At 62.4% G+C, this 15,816-nt stretch overlaps 2 protein-coding genes across 9 annotated transcripts in view; both read right to left on the bottom strand.

Annotated features, from left to right (window-relative positions):
• TPCN2 (two pore segment channel 2) overlaps positions 1-10,666 on the bottom strand; it is a 48,608-nt gene extending 37,942 nt beyond the window's left edge. For 4 of the 8 annotated variants that reach the window (XR_006714327.1, XR_006714328.1, XR_006714329.1 and 1 more), the window contains exons 1-6: positions 10,465-10,655; positions 6,523-6,587; positions 5,733-5,809; positions 5,208-5,385; positions 3,778-3,894; positions 165-271 (exon numbers count right to left, since the gene is read on the bottom strand). Coding sequence is in view for 3 of the 8 variants with exons in the window: in XM_045486215.1 (XP_045342171.1) it covers positions 165-271; positions 3,778-3,894; positions 5,208-5,385; positions 5,733-5,809; positions 6,523-6,587; positions 10,465-10,570 (650 nt within the window). In the remaining 5 variants the exon portion in view is untranslated. Of the gene's footprint in view, positions 1-164; positions 272-3,777; positions 3,895-5,207; positions 5,386-5,732; positions 5,810-6,522; positions 6,588-10,464 lie in introns of all 8 variants that reach the window. The other 4 variants (XR_006714330.1, XR_006714331.1, XM_045486214.1 and 1 more) reach the window with 4 other exon arrangements.
• Positions 10,667-14,965: 4,299 nt separating this feature from the next.
• IGHMBP2 (immunoglobulin mu DNA binding protein 2) overlaps positions 14,966-15,816 on the bottom strand; it is a 97,551-nt gene continuing 96,700 nt past the window's right edge. The window contains exon 14 of the mRNA XM_045486204.1: positions 14,966-15,205. Coding sequence (XP_045342160.1) covers positions 15,183-15,205 — 23 coding nt within the window. The 3' untranslated portion in view covers positions 14,966-15,182. The remainder of the gene's footprint in view (positions 15,206-15,816) is intronic.

Raw genomic sequence — 15,816 nt, 5'->3', positions numbered from 1 at the left:
GGGAGCACCCGCAGGGCTCTGCAGCTATCAGGCAGGGGGCACAAGGCCACTAACGGGCTGCCGGGAGGCCGCGAACACCCGCCCACCGGCCTCCCCAGGCCGCAGTCCCGGCGCCCCGACGGCACAGCAGGGAGCAGGAGACCCCACCCGCCCGGCGAGCCCACCTGGCCATTTCCGGCAGCGACGACCTGATACACTTGAGCGTCTTCTTCATCATGGAGGAGTTTTGCATCAAGAAGAAGGGGCGAAAGAGCCTGCGAATCCGCAGGGGCTGAAAGACGGCAGGAAGGGGCCCCCGTTTCCACCCACGCCGGGGGCAGAAGGCCGAAGAGCCCCGGGCCCCGCTCACGCCCCTGCCCCCGCCCCTCCTGCCCCCACACACCCCAGCTTCCACCTCGGGCTCCACACCCTCCTCCTCACACCCCTGCCAAGGGGCCACCCCTGCGATCAGAGCACCCAGGGGCCGCTCCCCGCGCCCCACCCCCCCACTGTCCTCGGGACCCCCCGGCCTTCTCGAGGGCCCCCCTCAGGCGCCCCTTCTCCCTCACCTGCTAGCAAGACACCACATGTCCCGACACCTTCACTCGCAACACAACCCTCGCCCCCCCACTCACCCCTCCACCCGCCCCGCGTGTCCCCGCTCCCGACCCAGCCGGTCCTCCCGTCCGGTGACCTCCAGGCCTGAGTCTGCCCAGTGCTTCAGGCCATCTCCCGGGGCCTGACCCGAGTGCTGGCGCCCAGGGCCCCTCCTGCCCTCTGAGGCCTCGCACTCCGGCGAGCTCATCAGGCCTCTTGGTTTTCAGGCTCACGGTGATGACTGTCCCTCCCACGTCCACCCGCCCGTCCCAGCTCTCAGCTCCAGACTCCGGGCCCCCTGGGCTTCTCGTCTCAGAAGCACAGCTAGGTCAGCCCCAGGCCCTACGGACTGCCCGGAGGCCCACTCTGGCCTGCCCAGGGCCCGCCCCTCGCCGTCCTGCTGGCTGAGGCCTTGGCCCCCATCTCTGCTCAGCAGGAGGGTGGTGCCCGTGCCTCCTGTCCCGATGCGAACACCACTGGCTCCTGTACCACACCCAAGCACCCGGTGTCTCTGGAATCCTGCCGCGCACCCGGTGTCTCTCGCGACCGAAAGAGCTCCCTCCAGCACGGGGCAGACCCTCCAGATCGTCTGCACCACAGGTGATCCCAAGGCCTGACTCAACCTCCCTCGGCTACTCGCACCCTCGGAAGGGGCCCAGCTCCTGGCTCAGGACGCTCAGGGCCACGCCCCCAGCCCTGCCCCGTGGGCTGAGGAACCAGTGCCCCCAGCTCACCCACGACCCGCTCGCTGCCCCTGGAAGGAACCTGGTCTCAGGGCCCGTAGCCCGAATCTTCCAGCCATCCCTCTAGGCCAGGCAGGGGCTGAAGGTCCTGCTGGCACCCGCACCCGGGGTCTTGGACCCTCACCAGTCATCAGACATGGGACAGGGTGCGGCTTCTCCCCGGGTGTAGTGACCCGACCTGCCAAGGGCCCTCCCGACACGGGGGCCACGTCAGGTCATGGACACGGAGACATGTGGCCTTGACGAAGGATGGGAAGGTTCATCCGCAAGACTCAACCCTGATTAGACGCCAGCCTAGGGCCAGGGTGGGGTGCCCCTGGGAGGCCCACACAGAATCACAGCTCACCACTGATCTGCAGATACCTAGTCCCCCGTGAGAAAGAGACACGGCAGAGTCGTGACCATGGCCTATCCGGTCACCGGGAGGCCACGAGGGATGTGACCCTCCTGGCCACGAAGTAGAAATGGATGTGAGAGACTAGACCGGAGTGGGTGGGATGCCCCTGGTTCTCCCGCCCGCCCTCCCCGCCCTGGTGCCTGTGTGAGTTATGACTGGCCAGCTGGCCACAGGGAGAAACCTGGGGCCTGGTTTCTGGACGCTTCTGGGCGACGGGCTGACTCTACCCAGTGGACCACCTGTGGCATTACAGCCTCAACCGGGAGAATCCCCCGCGAGACGGTACTGAAGGGAAAGCTTTGCGGCAAGCGGGGTCCGCCCCGTCTATACTGGGAAAGGTAACGATTCCTGGGATCGGGGCACGGAAAGAACAGGCCAGACCACAGGGGATGGGGTCCAGGAAGCGCATGTGTGGATGGGCAGAGTGAACACCCACAAGACACAGAAGGACGCGTCCTGTAATGTGCAAGCCTCTCCCCCCAGGGCACCACTGACGCCCTGCCCTCCAGAAGCAGAGCCCGGTTCAATTCGGCTCACCCAGCCCGATGCGGCCCCCTGGCAGGGGGTGGGTGACTGCGATGCGCCCCTTCCCCAGGCAGGGGCGCTATCCTCACCGGACAGACAGGCGTGCGGGCTGGGGCTCTGCCTGGGGCCACCCAGGGGCCACCCTCTGAGCCTCAGGGGCCCACGCTGCTTCAGGGCAGCCCCACAGCCCCCACTGGCCCTCACCCTGAAGTGCCTGGCCCGCGGGAGGGCCCAACGGCCCTAGGCAGGCTCAGTGACCCCAGCTGTGGGGCACAGCCCTCTGTGGGACCAGAAGGCGCATCAGAGGCTCTGAGCACCAGGACGTGACAGGAGCAGCAACTCCTCCCCCGACCCCACGATTCGGTGTCCTGCTGCTCTGGGCGGGGGCGGGGGGGAGGCGCTCCACCAGGGACACACGTAAGAATTCATGCAAAGCAGGGTGCCGTGCCAGCGGGGGTGTCCATCTGCCAAGGACAGCCCGGGAGTGGAGGCCTGGGTCCTCATTTGAGGGGAAGCGCCCCGAGTTGCTGGGAAGCTGGCCGAGGCAAGGGCCGCGGGACGCAGAGGGAGAGGAACTTGTAAGTGGCAGTGAGGGCCCCACCGATAACAAAGCGAGGTCTGAGCTGTGCTCGGTCTTCCTGGCCTGTTGCGCAGATGTGGGCTCGTAAGCTAACGAGGCTCTTTCCTGCTAGGAAGTGGGAGGCGGGCCCTGCGCCCTCCCCTTGGTGCCCTCCCCTTGTCAGCCCTGCAGCTCTCTCTCTCGGCAGCGGCTCCCCGCTTACTTCTGCCAGCGAGGGCGTGGACAGAGGCTGGGACACCGGAGGGGCAGACGGACGGCTCCCTGCTGTCCCCTTGCTGTCCCTAGGGCAGGTGCCCACGCCCTGGGGCTGCCAGCCGGCCCTGCCTCTGGCACTCCCAGGACCAAGCAGTCTCCGCAGGGGCACTGGTGATCTGCACCCCTCCAGGCGCCAGGGGCGGGGCGCCAGCGCTGGGGGCCTGTCCCCCGAGCTTCCTGCAGTTCTGTGTCCCTGGGGGCCCCGTTCTGCTTTGTCGGTTACTCGACACCTGTTTAAGCCCCTATGTAAACTCTCTTGGCTAAAGCGCCCGATGGGCTTGTGTCCCCGACTGGCCCTGAGGGACACGGATGTCCCCACACCCACTTTCCCTGATTCTCCTCTATCCAATCACGGGGCAGAGCATCCAGGTGGGGGTGGGGGGGGGGATGGTGCAGCCAGAGAGGTTTGGGGACCGGTGGCCAATGTGGGCCTTCTTACCGCAGGCCCCACAGAGCTCTGGGTGCGAGGCCCTGGGCGGTGCTTTCCTGGGGGACCCAGCCGGGTGAGAAATTCAGCTGACAGGTGGGGAGGCAGGAATTAGCAGTCCCTGTGTCCCCCCCAGGCCTCAGGACGGGACTTCTTCTACCGGACGGGACAAGGCCAGCGGCTGACTGAAACGCTAGGAGGGTGGGAAGAGACGGGCAGCGGACGGGCCACCCAGAGCTCCCCGCTCCCGCCTCGGAGCCACCGCACCACCTACCTCCTGGCAAACCAGACTCAGCGACACGATCCAGTCCGCGAGAGACATGACCAGCACTGCGAGGTAGGCCAGCAGCCAGGGGTTCTTCCGGAACTGGGCCCATCCAACCAGATAGCTCTGCAAGAGAGGCAGTGGGTGAGCGGGCGAGCGGGCAGCCCCACAGACACCAGCCCTGCAGCCGGTCCGAGGCCGTGGACGCGCAGGGGTGAGGCCCGGGCGCCCGGAGCAGAGAGCGCTTTGGCGAGCGGCGTGGTCCCCGCCCAGCCCGCTGGCGACCTCGGGCACTTTAACCCCTCTGGCCCGCCTCCTCATCGGTCCTGCCCGTCCCGGCCGCCAGTCTGGCTCGCGCACAGAAACCACTCTGGAAAAAAGCCGTTCTGGGAAAGGGGCAACGGCACTCGTGGTCCGCTTCTGGTTAGGGCCGGCCCACACCCAGAACCGTCTAGACCAGGTCTTCCTCGGGGGCCCACTGGCCAGCTGCCAACAGCCCCACCGGCAGCAGGGGCATCCAGAGGTCACGCTGCGCAGACGAAAACGTACGCTATCTTTCGAGACTCCCCAACCGTCCCAACCGTTCGGAAGACGCTAATGAGAACCGCTCCCCAGTTTCAGTTCCAGTCTGAAAACCCTCAAACCCATAAACACATCGTGGGCTAAAACAGAAACAATGTGAATTGGTCCGGGCCCTCGGTCCCCCGCGGCCCCCAGCGCCAGCAGCAGGGGCCCGAAGCCACCCCCACAGCAGGACAGCCCGGCAGGCACCAGACCAAGGCCCTGCGGGGCTCTGGGGACAGTCTGCCGCACTTCCTGGGGCTGCGTGTGCTCGGCTGGGCCTGTGGCGCTGGGATCACTACCGTTCGACCAAAGTAACAGGACGTGTGGCCCACAGGAAGATCTCTCGGCCCCTCCGCATCGTGCTGGGAAGCCGCTAGGGCTCTGAACCCCTGACGTGGCTCAGAAGTTCACATGAGGAAGGCCGGACCCACCCCCAGCTTCCCGAAGGACTCGGGTCAGAGTCGGACACACGGCCGCACAGCAGCCGGTCCTTTTCCAGCCCACACCCACCTCCTCCCGTGTTCCTCCTCTCTCAGGGGCGGGAGGGCGGCCCACGAGCGAGACCACCAGTCCTCTCTGGTTCCGTCGGGGTCTCTCCTCACAGAGGCACTGCCAGACCCTGGGCCACTCCCAGAGGCCCCGCGAGGCCACGCACCCGGCAGGCCCGAACCCAGACTCGATTTAGTCCAGAGAGAGAAGAGCTGACGGGGTCTCTTGTCCTCCAACCAACCCAGGCCTTTGCTCACAGGGGGAAGGTGCAGTCAGAGAAAAAAGGCAGCCAGCTCCGGGAGCGTAAAGATTAACCCGGAGAGCAGCACGCAGGCTGGGAGGGCACCGGCCCCCCTCGCTCTGGCACCTGATGGCGCCCGGCTCACCTTCACAGACACGTCAGCCACAAAGACCAGCAGGCAGAGCGCCTCGACGCTCTCGGTGAGGCCACAGGGCGGGTCCCAGGGGGCCGAGCGGAAGCGGACGTCCGCGGTGCTAGTGAGTGAGGAAGGGGTCTCGATAAAAGCCAAAAGCAGGATCAAGAAGATGGTGAGGCTCAACGTCCTGAGAAAAGAACCAGAACTCATTGAAACGCACGAGCCAGTGAGGCTCTGGGCCGCAAAGCACATCGGCCGGCAGAGTGCCGGGCAGGACAGCAGGCCACACTCGGTGGTTTCCAGAAGCAGGGCCCCCGCCTCGCGGTCTGTGCCCACTCTGGAGGGGTCAGCTGACGGTGCCCAGGCCAAAACTCAGTGGCGTGGCTGGACCCCATCACCAGGAGGGCCCCGCTTTCCGTGGGCTGGGCCCCGTGGCAAGGAGAGAGGGGAGGGGGAGCCCGCCTGGACCCTGAGCCGGCCTCCCCCCCCACCCAGCCAGGCCGCAGGCACCCCGCGCGGCGCGCCCCCTCTCACCACTGGCAGGTGTTGGAGTAATACAGTCGGTAAAGCCACATCGACCTGGCGTCCATGCGGTGGTTAATGCAGCGGTACTGAATGTGGGAGACGCACGGGAGAGCATGAGCGGGGGCCCCTCCGGAGCCACGCAGCACAGCCAGCCCCGTGCGGGGCCCCCGCTGACCCCTCGACGGGCCCTAGGCGGGGACACAGGCTGTGGACCGGAGTCCACTCGATCGCACACGTGGAAAAAGGGCTCTCTCGTGGCCCAGCAGGGGCACGTTAGCAGGCAGACTCAGAACAGCCTGGGCATCCATTGCCCCGCGTGGATACCTGTTTCTAAGTGCACGGCTGTGCCCTCTGCCTGCCTGTGACGCTGTCCCCTCTGCTGTGCAAGGCCCTACAACGGTGCCGCTCTCCAGGATGCCCCCCACCTGGCACACTGCTCCCTTCCATATTCTATTTCCCGAACTGAGCCTCAATAGCATTTTCCAGCAGGGGATGGATGGTCTGGCCATCTTGGAGCATCTTTCCCAAGACCCGGACAGGCCCTCAGTAGGTGGTAACTCAACGAAACGAGTGTTTCCAGGGTTCAAAAGAGCACCCAGTGCCCACCTGCTTTAGGGAGGACTCCAGGCGAGCCGTGCCCAAAGTGCCCGTCGTCACGGTAATCACGGCCACACGGTCCGGCGACCGAGGCCCTGGCCCCAGGACAGCGAGGAGGGGCCCATCGGGGCAGCCGTCACCCAGTCCCCACAAAACCTAGAGGCGGGCCCAGGCCCAGCCACTGGGAACGGGCGCCACCCACCTGGATGGCATCTTCGATGAAGACAGCAGCCTGGTCAAAGCAGAGATCCTGCCTGGACGCGGCACCTGCGGGCAGAGACAACACATCAGGTGACGTGGGGGATCACGTGGCACTCACCTGCTACAGGGCCACTGAGCTCAAGGGGAGAACTTGGAGGCATTCTTTCCTAAGGCTCTGGAATGACCGGCCTTTCGCCCTGCCGCGAGTTTGCACACAAGAGAGCCCCAGACCTGGGCTGGCACAGGGAGGACTGTCACTACCCTTCCGCTGCCTTCACCAACAAGCAACTTGGGGCCTCAGGGCCCAGGAGGATGGATGGAGCCTCCATGGGCCCCAGGAAGGCTCCCGACTACAAGGGGCCTTGAAGTCAGGCGGCTTGAAGCCATCCCAGCACCCCTGTCCCCTGCCCATCAAGGAGCCATAAGCTGCAAACGAGATCAGTCCCTGCGGCCTTGGGTTCTGTCCACTGATCGTGGGGCAAGGGCCACCTCTGTGGCTTTGGTGCAGAAGCTGTTGCTGGACACAAAGGGAGAAGGCAGGCATGAGGAGCCGTGGTTCGCAGCCACGGAAGAACCTCACTGCCCGACGCCCAGGAGAGAGGGTGCAGCCCAGGCAGCCCGGGCCCCGGGGGCGGGGAGAAGAGCCCGCACGCAGCCCCAGCAGCTCCCAGATCAGGGAAATGACACGGCAGCGGTTCCTGTTGAAGATTCGATTTTCACACGTGGCCCCTTTGGGCCAGCAGCTTCTGAAAACTGCCCTTAACCGGTACAGAGAACACACAGACGTGTGCACAGCTCTAGAGCAGAGGTACCAAAGCCAGAAGCGGAGCAGGCCGTGGACCACTGCCCCACTCTGCCCGCCATCCCCAGGGAAGCACACGCACCTGTCCTCAAGGCTCCTGCAGCAGGGTCCGGGGGCCAAGCAGGGATGCGGGGGACCCTGGACACACGTAGGAGACTAGACCCCTTCCCCGCTCTGCCACGGCACGCCGTGTCACCCAAAGCGAGCCCCGCCCTCCATCTGGGCCTTAGTTTCCCCCCACGTATAACCTCCATGCCCTGAAAGTTCTCCCAGGGAGGCTCTGAGGGTGGTGACAGCCTGCTTCCCCGACAGCATCCTGGGAAGAACTGTGATCAGACGGCAGTCTGTTCTATCCCCTGCCGTAGGGAGCCCCGGACAGTGCAGGGCTCGGCACGCGGCAGTCCTCAAAGCTTCTTTATCGCGTGAATGAGTGAACAGCGAAAGAGGGGAGCCTGTGAGGGCAGGGTGGTCTGAGGGCCGGCAAGAGGCCCCATGTTACCAAATCCCCGGATAAGAGATGGGATCTCAGCCTGGAGAGATCTAAGGATACAAGCTTCCTGGACAAGAAGAGCCTCCGGGCTCACTCCACGCCCAGGCGTGGGGTGCAGCGGAAGGGGCTCACGCCCAGACAAGCCATCGCTGGCCAGGGGTGTCAGGCACCCGGGGACTGTCCAGCACTCATCACACCTCTCGCCCGGGCCTCAGGACACCAAACCTCAGAAGGGCCACGCCACCTGCCCTGCAGCCCCCGACACCAGCGGCCAGAGGTATCTCATCACAGATCCTCAGTCATGAGCATGTCATAGCTTCCCACAAGTCCCCAGCGCTCCAGGAGGAAGTCCACACTGGCCTCAGCCTGGTGCGGCCGACGCCCCCCTTGCCCACCACCCGTCCCGCTGCTTCCTCCACCCTACGCCCTCTGAGCCACTCATCTTGAACTCGGCCCCACCAAGGCCAAGCTCTCCCGAGACTCCATGCCCTGGCCCGGGGCCGCTGGCCCTACCCGGAGCACTGTCTCCCAACGTGGCGGTCTGGGGACCATCACCCCGGGTGGCAATCGCAGGGCACACCAGGTTGGAATGGCAGCATAGAATGTCTGCCACAGAGAGCAGAGGACAGCAGGGGCTCAAACGCTGCTCCCACATCAGCCCTGGACCAGTCTCTCTGCCTCTGCCCCAAGCCCCCCGCCCCCCACCATCCCCAACATCCAGTCTAAGCTCCCTCTCCTGTTCCAGGCTCCACCCTGCACTGCCTGCCTGGGACCCCGACCAGCTCCCTGAGGACCCTGGGCAAGCCCCCGCACCTCTATGCCTCAGTTTCCCCTCACAGGTCAGATGCGACGGCACGGCTGTGCAGACTGAATGGGCTGCTGTAGCTACTAGGTATTATTCTAAAAGCCCCTTCCATATCACGACAATCCCTCGGCCTCTGACTTTTCCATAGCCAGAGAGGGGGGGGGGGCGCCCCGACCAGGAACAAGAAACCAGCCACCCTCTCCCTGCAGCCCGTGAGGTGAGGCTGGGTCAGAAGGACCTGACCGCAGGGTCTGTGGGGCAGCACAGTCCCCGGACCCCGGTTGGCAGGAGAATCCGACTGCAGGACGAACCCCACCTAGGAGCCCCGCTAGGGAGCTGGGAGGTGACCAGCCGTTCTCGGTGCCCCCTGCCCCCGGGGCCAACAGCCTAGCCGGGGAGACTCAGAACACAGAGCGTCCCCTCACGCTCTCGGGAAGCCTCGTCGAGGCATGGCGTCGGGACAAAGAGCCCTCTCTCATGGTCCACGCCGCCTGGCCCTGGCTCCTGGCTTACAACGCAGGTCTCAGCGGCCTGCCGTCCACTCTGCCAAGACTAGGTAGGACCTGCACCATCAGGCCCAGAATGGCCATCAGCACCGACTGCCCCATCTCCGCCACCTGGCCGGGCCCCGTGCAGAGGGCATTCCCAGCAATCTCTCCGAATCGTCACAACGCCCCTCAGGTCAGCCCCTCCGACTCCCTCCCTTTTACTGAAGCTTAGAGAGGTTTTACTGAAGCTTAGAGAGGTTAGGCAACCTGCCAACGTCACACAGCCAGAAGTGGCAGCACGAGAAAGACACTCCGACCTCCAGACACAAAGTCTGCACCACCCCCCGACACCCAAATGCCACCATGTCCTATGTCCCTTGTCCAGGGATCTGTGCTGGATGGAGACCTTTCCTGGGGGACTGCCTCTGAGATGGGCAGGCAGGTGGCTGCCTCGGCCTCCGGTTTTCTTGTCTGGGGTCAGGCACCCATCCCCCCAGTCCACAGATGGGCGCACACCACAGGCCCCTCCTGGACCCAGGAAGAAAGTTAAGTCCGGAAAAGGAAAGAGGCCCTGGAAGGAGCACCCAGCTCGGCACTAGCAACAGATCCCAGGGCTGACCTTGGACAGATCCGGGATACTCTCCAGGCCGGGCCTCGGTTTCCTTCTCTGCAAGAAGAGGCTGAGGCCCTTCCCAACCCCCCGGGCGTCGGCCAGAGACCGCTGGACTCCACCCTCCCGCCCTCCTCGGGATTCAGCAATTTCTCTGCCGTAAACAGGAAGGACAGGAGGGAGCTGCAGAGGGCAAAGGGAGGAAGCTTCCTCCCTGGCCGGGGTGGGGGGTGGGGGGGCCGCCCCAACCCCAAACTGAAGGGGGACCAGCCCCTGGGGAGCCTCCGGGCACCCGGAATGAGAGGGCAGGCTGAAAGGACTCAAGTCTACTCCCAGCGGGGTTCGAATCCCACCTCAGCCACCTCCCCGCTGGGTGACCCGGAGTACGGGCACGCCCCTCTCCGTGCCTCAGTTTCCCCCATAATAACCGGGAGGAAAACGGAAGTGCTGCTTCCTAGGAGTCACCAAGGCGATCCGCGAGGCGCGGGTCCACCCGAGACGCTGGCTGCCCCAGGCTGGCCGAGGCCGGCTGGTCGGAGGCAGGGCGCGACCCTGCAGCGCTTGGCCGACTCCGCACCCGCGCCAGTGCCCGGGTCCGCAGGGCGGCTCCCCTGGCGCCCCGCGCCCGCTCGGACCCCGGCCCGGCGGTGGGCGCGACGGCAGCGGATGGCGCGGGGCCGGGGCGGGAGAGGGGGGGACCCCACGCGCCACCCCTGCGGCCCGCTCCCCTCGCCACGCCGCCGCTCACCAGGCCCAACGCGGACGCCGCGGGAGTCGGCCGAGCCCGCCGGGCGGCCACTGCCGCCCCGGGCCCGGCTCAGAAGGGGCTCCGACTCCTCCCGTGGCTCCTCCATGGGGTCGCCGCGCGGCGCCGGACCTTCACCGGAGCGCAGAACTCCGCGCGCGAGCTCCACTGCGCAGGCGTGGCGTCCCCGCCCCCGGAGGTCGGGAGGAGGAGCGGACCGCGCTGTGACACAGGGGATGCCCCTTCGCCACCAGCCAATCAGAACGGAGGATTCGCGTGGGGAGGCGGGGCCTTCCTAGGCCCCGCCTGTCAGGGGCGGGACTCAGCTTCCTTCCCCGCAGGGAGGGGCTCTAAGGACCTCCCAGGGCTGGGCGGAATGCCTCCGGCGACCGCGGTCCCTGGGCCGGGTGCGTCAGCAGCACCTGGGCACAGGGAAAAAGGCCGACTCTCGGGCACTCCCCGAATCAGAAACTCGGAGCAGGGCCCAGGATTCTGTTTTGCATGTTGAGTGTTGGGCACGCGGGGATCACCCCAAAGGATATCCCCCCAAAATGGAACTTGAATTTACCCTCTGGTAATGAAATTAGAAAGATTAAATATAGTTAGGGGTAAACTTTGAAAAGACCAGTAACACTCTTGAAAAATATTTACAACATGTGTATGAAGTCTTTTTAACGTTAACACATAAAGCTTGTTTCCCATTGCTGTGGTGACACATTTCTGCAAATTTACCTAAAACCACTCCCATTTATCACCTCTCGGTCCTGGAGGTCAGAAGTCCAGCGGCTGGACCAGGTTCTCCCACCAGGGCCTCACAAGGCCAAAGTCAAGGTGTTGGCTGGCCTGAGCCAGGCTCATGCACACCGTTGGCAGATTCATTGCCGGGAGGCTACGACGGCAGTCCCTGTTTCTTGCTGGACGTCGACCAGGGATCATTCTCAGCTTCTAGAGACTACCACATTCCTCCCCTCATGGCCCCTTCCATCATCAAAGCCAGCAAAAGTGCACTGAATCTCTCTCATGCTTCAAAATGCAGCAGGATGCCTCCAGTCTCTCCAACTTCCTCCTTCTGCCCCATCTCTTTCTTTTAAGGACTCCTGTCATTACATTGGGCGCATCAGATAACCCAGGATCATCTTATTTTAAGATCGGCTGATTAGTAACTTAAATTACATCTGCAAATCCCTTTAGCCAGCTATCCTACCTTAACCACTAGTGTGATGCCAGGAGGTGAAGGTCAAGGGAGTCAAAATTCTGCCTCCCACAGAGCTCTTAAAAACCAGCAAGGAAAGGGGGCGCCTGGGTGGCTCAGTCAATTGAGTGTCTGACTCTTGATTTCGGCTCAGGTCATGATCTCATTGTTCCTGGGTTCGGTCCCGAGTCAGGCTCTGCACTGACAGCATGGAGCCTGCTTGGGATTCTCTCCCTCTCCACCCTCCCCTGTTCATTCGCTCAAAATAAATAAATAAATAAACTTTTTTTAAAAAATCCATAAGGGGCCACTGGGTGGCTCAGTCGGTTAGGCATCCGACTTCGGCTCAGGTCATGATCTCACGGTCTGTGAGTTCGAGCCCCACATTGGGCTCCATACTGACAGCTTCAGACTCTATGTCTCCCTCTCTCTCTGCACCTCCCCTGCTTGCACTCTGTCTCTCAAAAATAAAAGTGTTTCAAAAATTATTTTAATTTAAAAAATCAGTAAGAAAAACATTAAATTCTCCTTAGGTGGAAGGGGGAGCAAAGGACTGGAACAGGAAGTTCACAACAGAGGAACTATAGATGTAGGATGCTTGAAACAAACTTCGCCTCAGTGGGATGCAAATCAAATCGAAATAACAATAAAATCATTGAGTGAATCAGTGGGCACATTTTTAAAAGTGCTGGAGGTTAACAGTGTGGTTATCTGAGGAGGTCAGAAAAATCATAGACTGGTTTTTTGTTTTTTTTTTAACAAGAAGCATGCATTTAAAATTTTTTTTTTTAGTGTTTATTTATTTTTGAGACAGAGAGACACAGCACGAACGGGGGAGGGTCAGAGAGAGAGGGAGACACAGAATCCGAAACAGGCTCCAGGCTCTGAGCTGTCAGCACAGAGCCCGACGCGGGGCTCGAACTCACAGACCATGAGATCATGACCTGAGCCGAAGTCTCACGTAACCGTCTGAGCCACCCAGGTGCCCCGAAGCATGCATTTTAAAACCTGGAAAAAGTAAGATACTTTCATGCTGAAAAAAGAAAATAGATCCACGCAGAACTTTGTAAAAATGGCCCATCCCCCAAGGATTTGTCTTTAATTGCGATTAAGGAATTCCCTTTAGGTCTGAGTACAAACTCACGGAGGCCCAAGTGGAATGCAGGGCACTATAAGCATTTTGTGAAAATTAATTAAAGAAAACCTCATTTAAAATGGAGTTGGGAGGGGCCCCTGGAGGAGGGGACTCTCACGCACTACCACTCCTGGCGGTCAATCATAGACCCCAACAGGAAGAGCGTGTACCTTCCAGTCGCAGCTGGAACTTACCTACCCCAGCGGGAGGAAGGCTTTCTCCGCCCCCAGCGACAGCCCAGCCAATGAGAGATAGCCCCCGCCCAACCAATGAGAAGCCACGACACCGGGCACTTGGAGTAAAGTGCTCCAATGAACTTTCTCTTTACAGCGGTCCCGCCCAACTCCCTCTGTCCTCTCTAAAGGAGGGGGTCCTCTCTGCAGAGTTGCCTGTGGCCTTGCTGTGGCTCATCTGTCCCGGGTTGCAATTCTCTGCTGTTCCCGAGTAAACCCACGTTTGCCGGTAAAATAAGGGGCAGCTTGTTTATAGGTTCGCGGTTTACACGGACTCTATGGTGTGGAGCCTGGCTTGGATGCACGGCTAGTAGAAGGCGCTCTCGGTAAAGGGAAGACAGGAATAAACTTTCTCAGATGCCAGGGTACCGTACTGTCCCTGGTACAGCCAGGCTGTCCCTGCGGTGCGGACGGGCAGCATCTGGGCTGAGTTAGTCACTAATACGCGGTAAGCACTCGGGTGTCCACGGAGAGAGAAGTGGCCGGTAGGCCCTCTGGGTAGCCGGGTCCTCACGCCAGCCTTGTGGTCCCGTGGATGGGTCTCCTGGGCCTGGGGACACCGGCCGGGGGGGCACAGGGCGGAGGGAGCAGTGCTAGTCTGGCAGTGAAACCAGAACGATGCCGAGCAGGCGGCCTCAGGCGAGTCACAGCCCGTGTCTGTGCCCCGGTCGCCTGCTATGGGGTCGACCAGGCGCCGCCTCCCAGTCCAGCCCAGTCCAGCCAGTGCTCACGAGCATCTCCTGATCGCCAGGCGCTAGTTAGGGGCTGAGGCCACAGCAGCGAAAAAAATACAGGCACTTTGGGACGCGTGCATTTCAGCCCCGCGACTTCTGCTCTCAGGGTGACCCAGCTGGGGGACCCTGGGCACGTCTCCCTCCTCTCTGAGCCCCTGTTTCCCCATCTGTAAAGTGGGGAGAAAATTACACCGATATGGATGTTGGGAGCGTTTAAGTGACACCTGTCAAGGGCGGGGCAGGGGGGAGGCGCTCTGTGAAACTGCCTGGGTGTTGGGGCCCCACCCCGCCCACCAGCCCACCCTCAGGGCTCCTTGTCCCTCCCGTCCAATGCGGGAGACAGAACTGGGGACGAGGGCTTGCTGAGGGCATTTCCCAGGTCCAGCCGGAAGGGACGAACACAGCTGGCTCTGGCCACACAAAACCCCAAGGCCCTCTGCCCTGCATTTGGGGGTGAGGAAACTAAGGCCAGAGGTGAGAAGGGCTCGGCCGAGGTCTGTCTGCAGCTGAAGTCGCATGAGGTCGCGAGTCCTCCTACCTGCTCGGTCCGTGGGTCTTGCTGGTGCCCCGGAGCGGGAGGCGACTCTGCACGAGAGCCATCGCGTGACTGACCTCATCCGACACCCTGCACCCCATCCTCCCCTCTCCTTCCTCTCCTACCCCAACCCCTTCTGCCCACCTTCCTCAGCCCAGAGAACGGAGGTAAGTGCCACAGTCAGACGCTGCCCTAGAACCGGGGTGCCCACATCCCCACCGGACACCAGGCTGCAGTAAACAGGCCACAAAGCTGTCCCTCCCCCGATGGACACAGTGCACACATTTAGGCTGCGGTGCCTGGAGGGACCAGGGCGGGGTGCCTGGGGCTCAGTCAGCTGAGCAGCCAACTCTTGGTTTTGGCTCAGGTGACGATCCCAGGATCCCGGGGTCAAGCCCTGCGTCACCTCTGAGCTGAGTGTGGAGGCTGCTTAAGATTCTCTGTCTCCCTCTGCCCCTCCCTGGCTCAACCCTCTCTCTCTCTCTCTCTCTCTCTCTCTCTCTCTCTCTCTCAAATTAAATCGAATTTAAAAAAGAGGGGCCAGGAAGCAGAGACACCTGCCCCTGACATAACCCCTAATTATTTCTAACACTGAATATGCCCGCTGTGGCTTCAATACTGCGTCCCATCAATGTCTTCCTCCTTAGGGAAAAACAAACACACAAACAAACAAAAAAAACTTAACAGCACATCAATTGTCTCTCGGTTTTTCTTAGGCTGGAATCTGAAAGCAGCTTGGCCACGGGCCGCCCCAGCTCTGAGTCTCTCAAAGGCGGCAATCAAGGGGTCCAGCAAGGCCGCGCCCATCTTGAGGTTCAAGTCTCCCTCGGTGGCTGCAGGGCTGAGGGCCTCCGTTCCCTGCCACGCAGGCCTCTTGCTAGAGTAGTTCACGTCACGGCCGGTCGTCAGTGCTGTCTAGAGAGAAAAGCCAGAGAGAGAGGACTAACAAGGTAGCAGCCACAGTCCTTATAACCCGGCCCCTTCACTCCTGCTGTGTCCTGTTGGTGAGGGTCCCCAGGTTCTGCCCTCCCCCTCAAGGGGAGGGGGGTCACAGGAGGGAAGCAGGAACACCAGGTGGGGGGCTGCCGGGGCTCATCCCTGAAGGATGCCAGCCACAAGAGGGGACAAGGCTTTGTTTTCGTGTTAATTCCTGTGCCCCTCAGGTCATCTCCCACACCACAGTTGCCTGTTCTCCCATCAGTCCTGTGGGCCAAGACGGCTGTCCCTCTTCCCTGTTGGCAGATAAGGAAACTGAGGCTGGAGGGTCTCAGTGACATTCCTCCCAAGGTTGCATCGCCCCAGGGGGCTAGAAGCACCGTGTCCGAAAACAGCCCTGACCGGCCCTCAGCTCCGTCCACGAGCACAGGACCCACCCAGCACGGGATGAAGGGGGACAGTGACTCAGCCCCGGGCAGGGAAGGCCACAGCACATCAGGCCTGGGGAGGGGCCAGGCGGGGCCCTGGCACCGGCCTGGATTGTGAGATGACGCCAACCCAGAGGAGGCGCTGGGGCAAAGTCAGAGCCG

The sequence above is a fragment of the Leopardus geoffroyi genome, chromosome D1 (assembly GCF_018350155.1).
Source record: "Leopardus geoffroyi isolate Oge1 chromosome D1, O.geoffroyi_Oge1_pat1.0, whole genome shotgun sequence".
Lineage (NCBI taxonomy): Eukaryota > Metazoa > Chordata > Mammalia > Carnivora > Felidae > Leopardus > Leopardus geoffroyi.
This window is presented reverse-complemented; position numbering and strand designations above follow the sequence as displayed.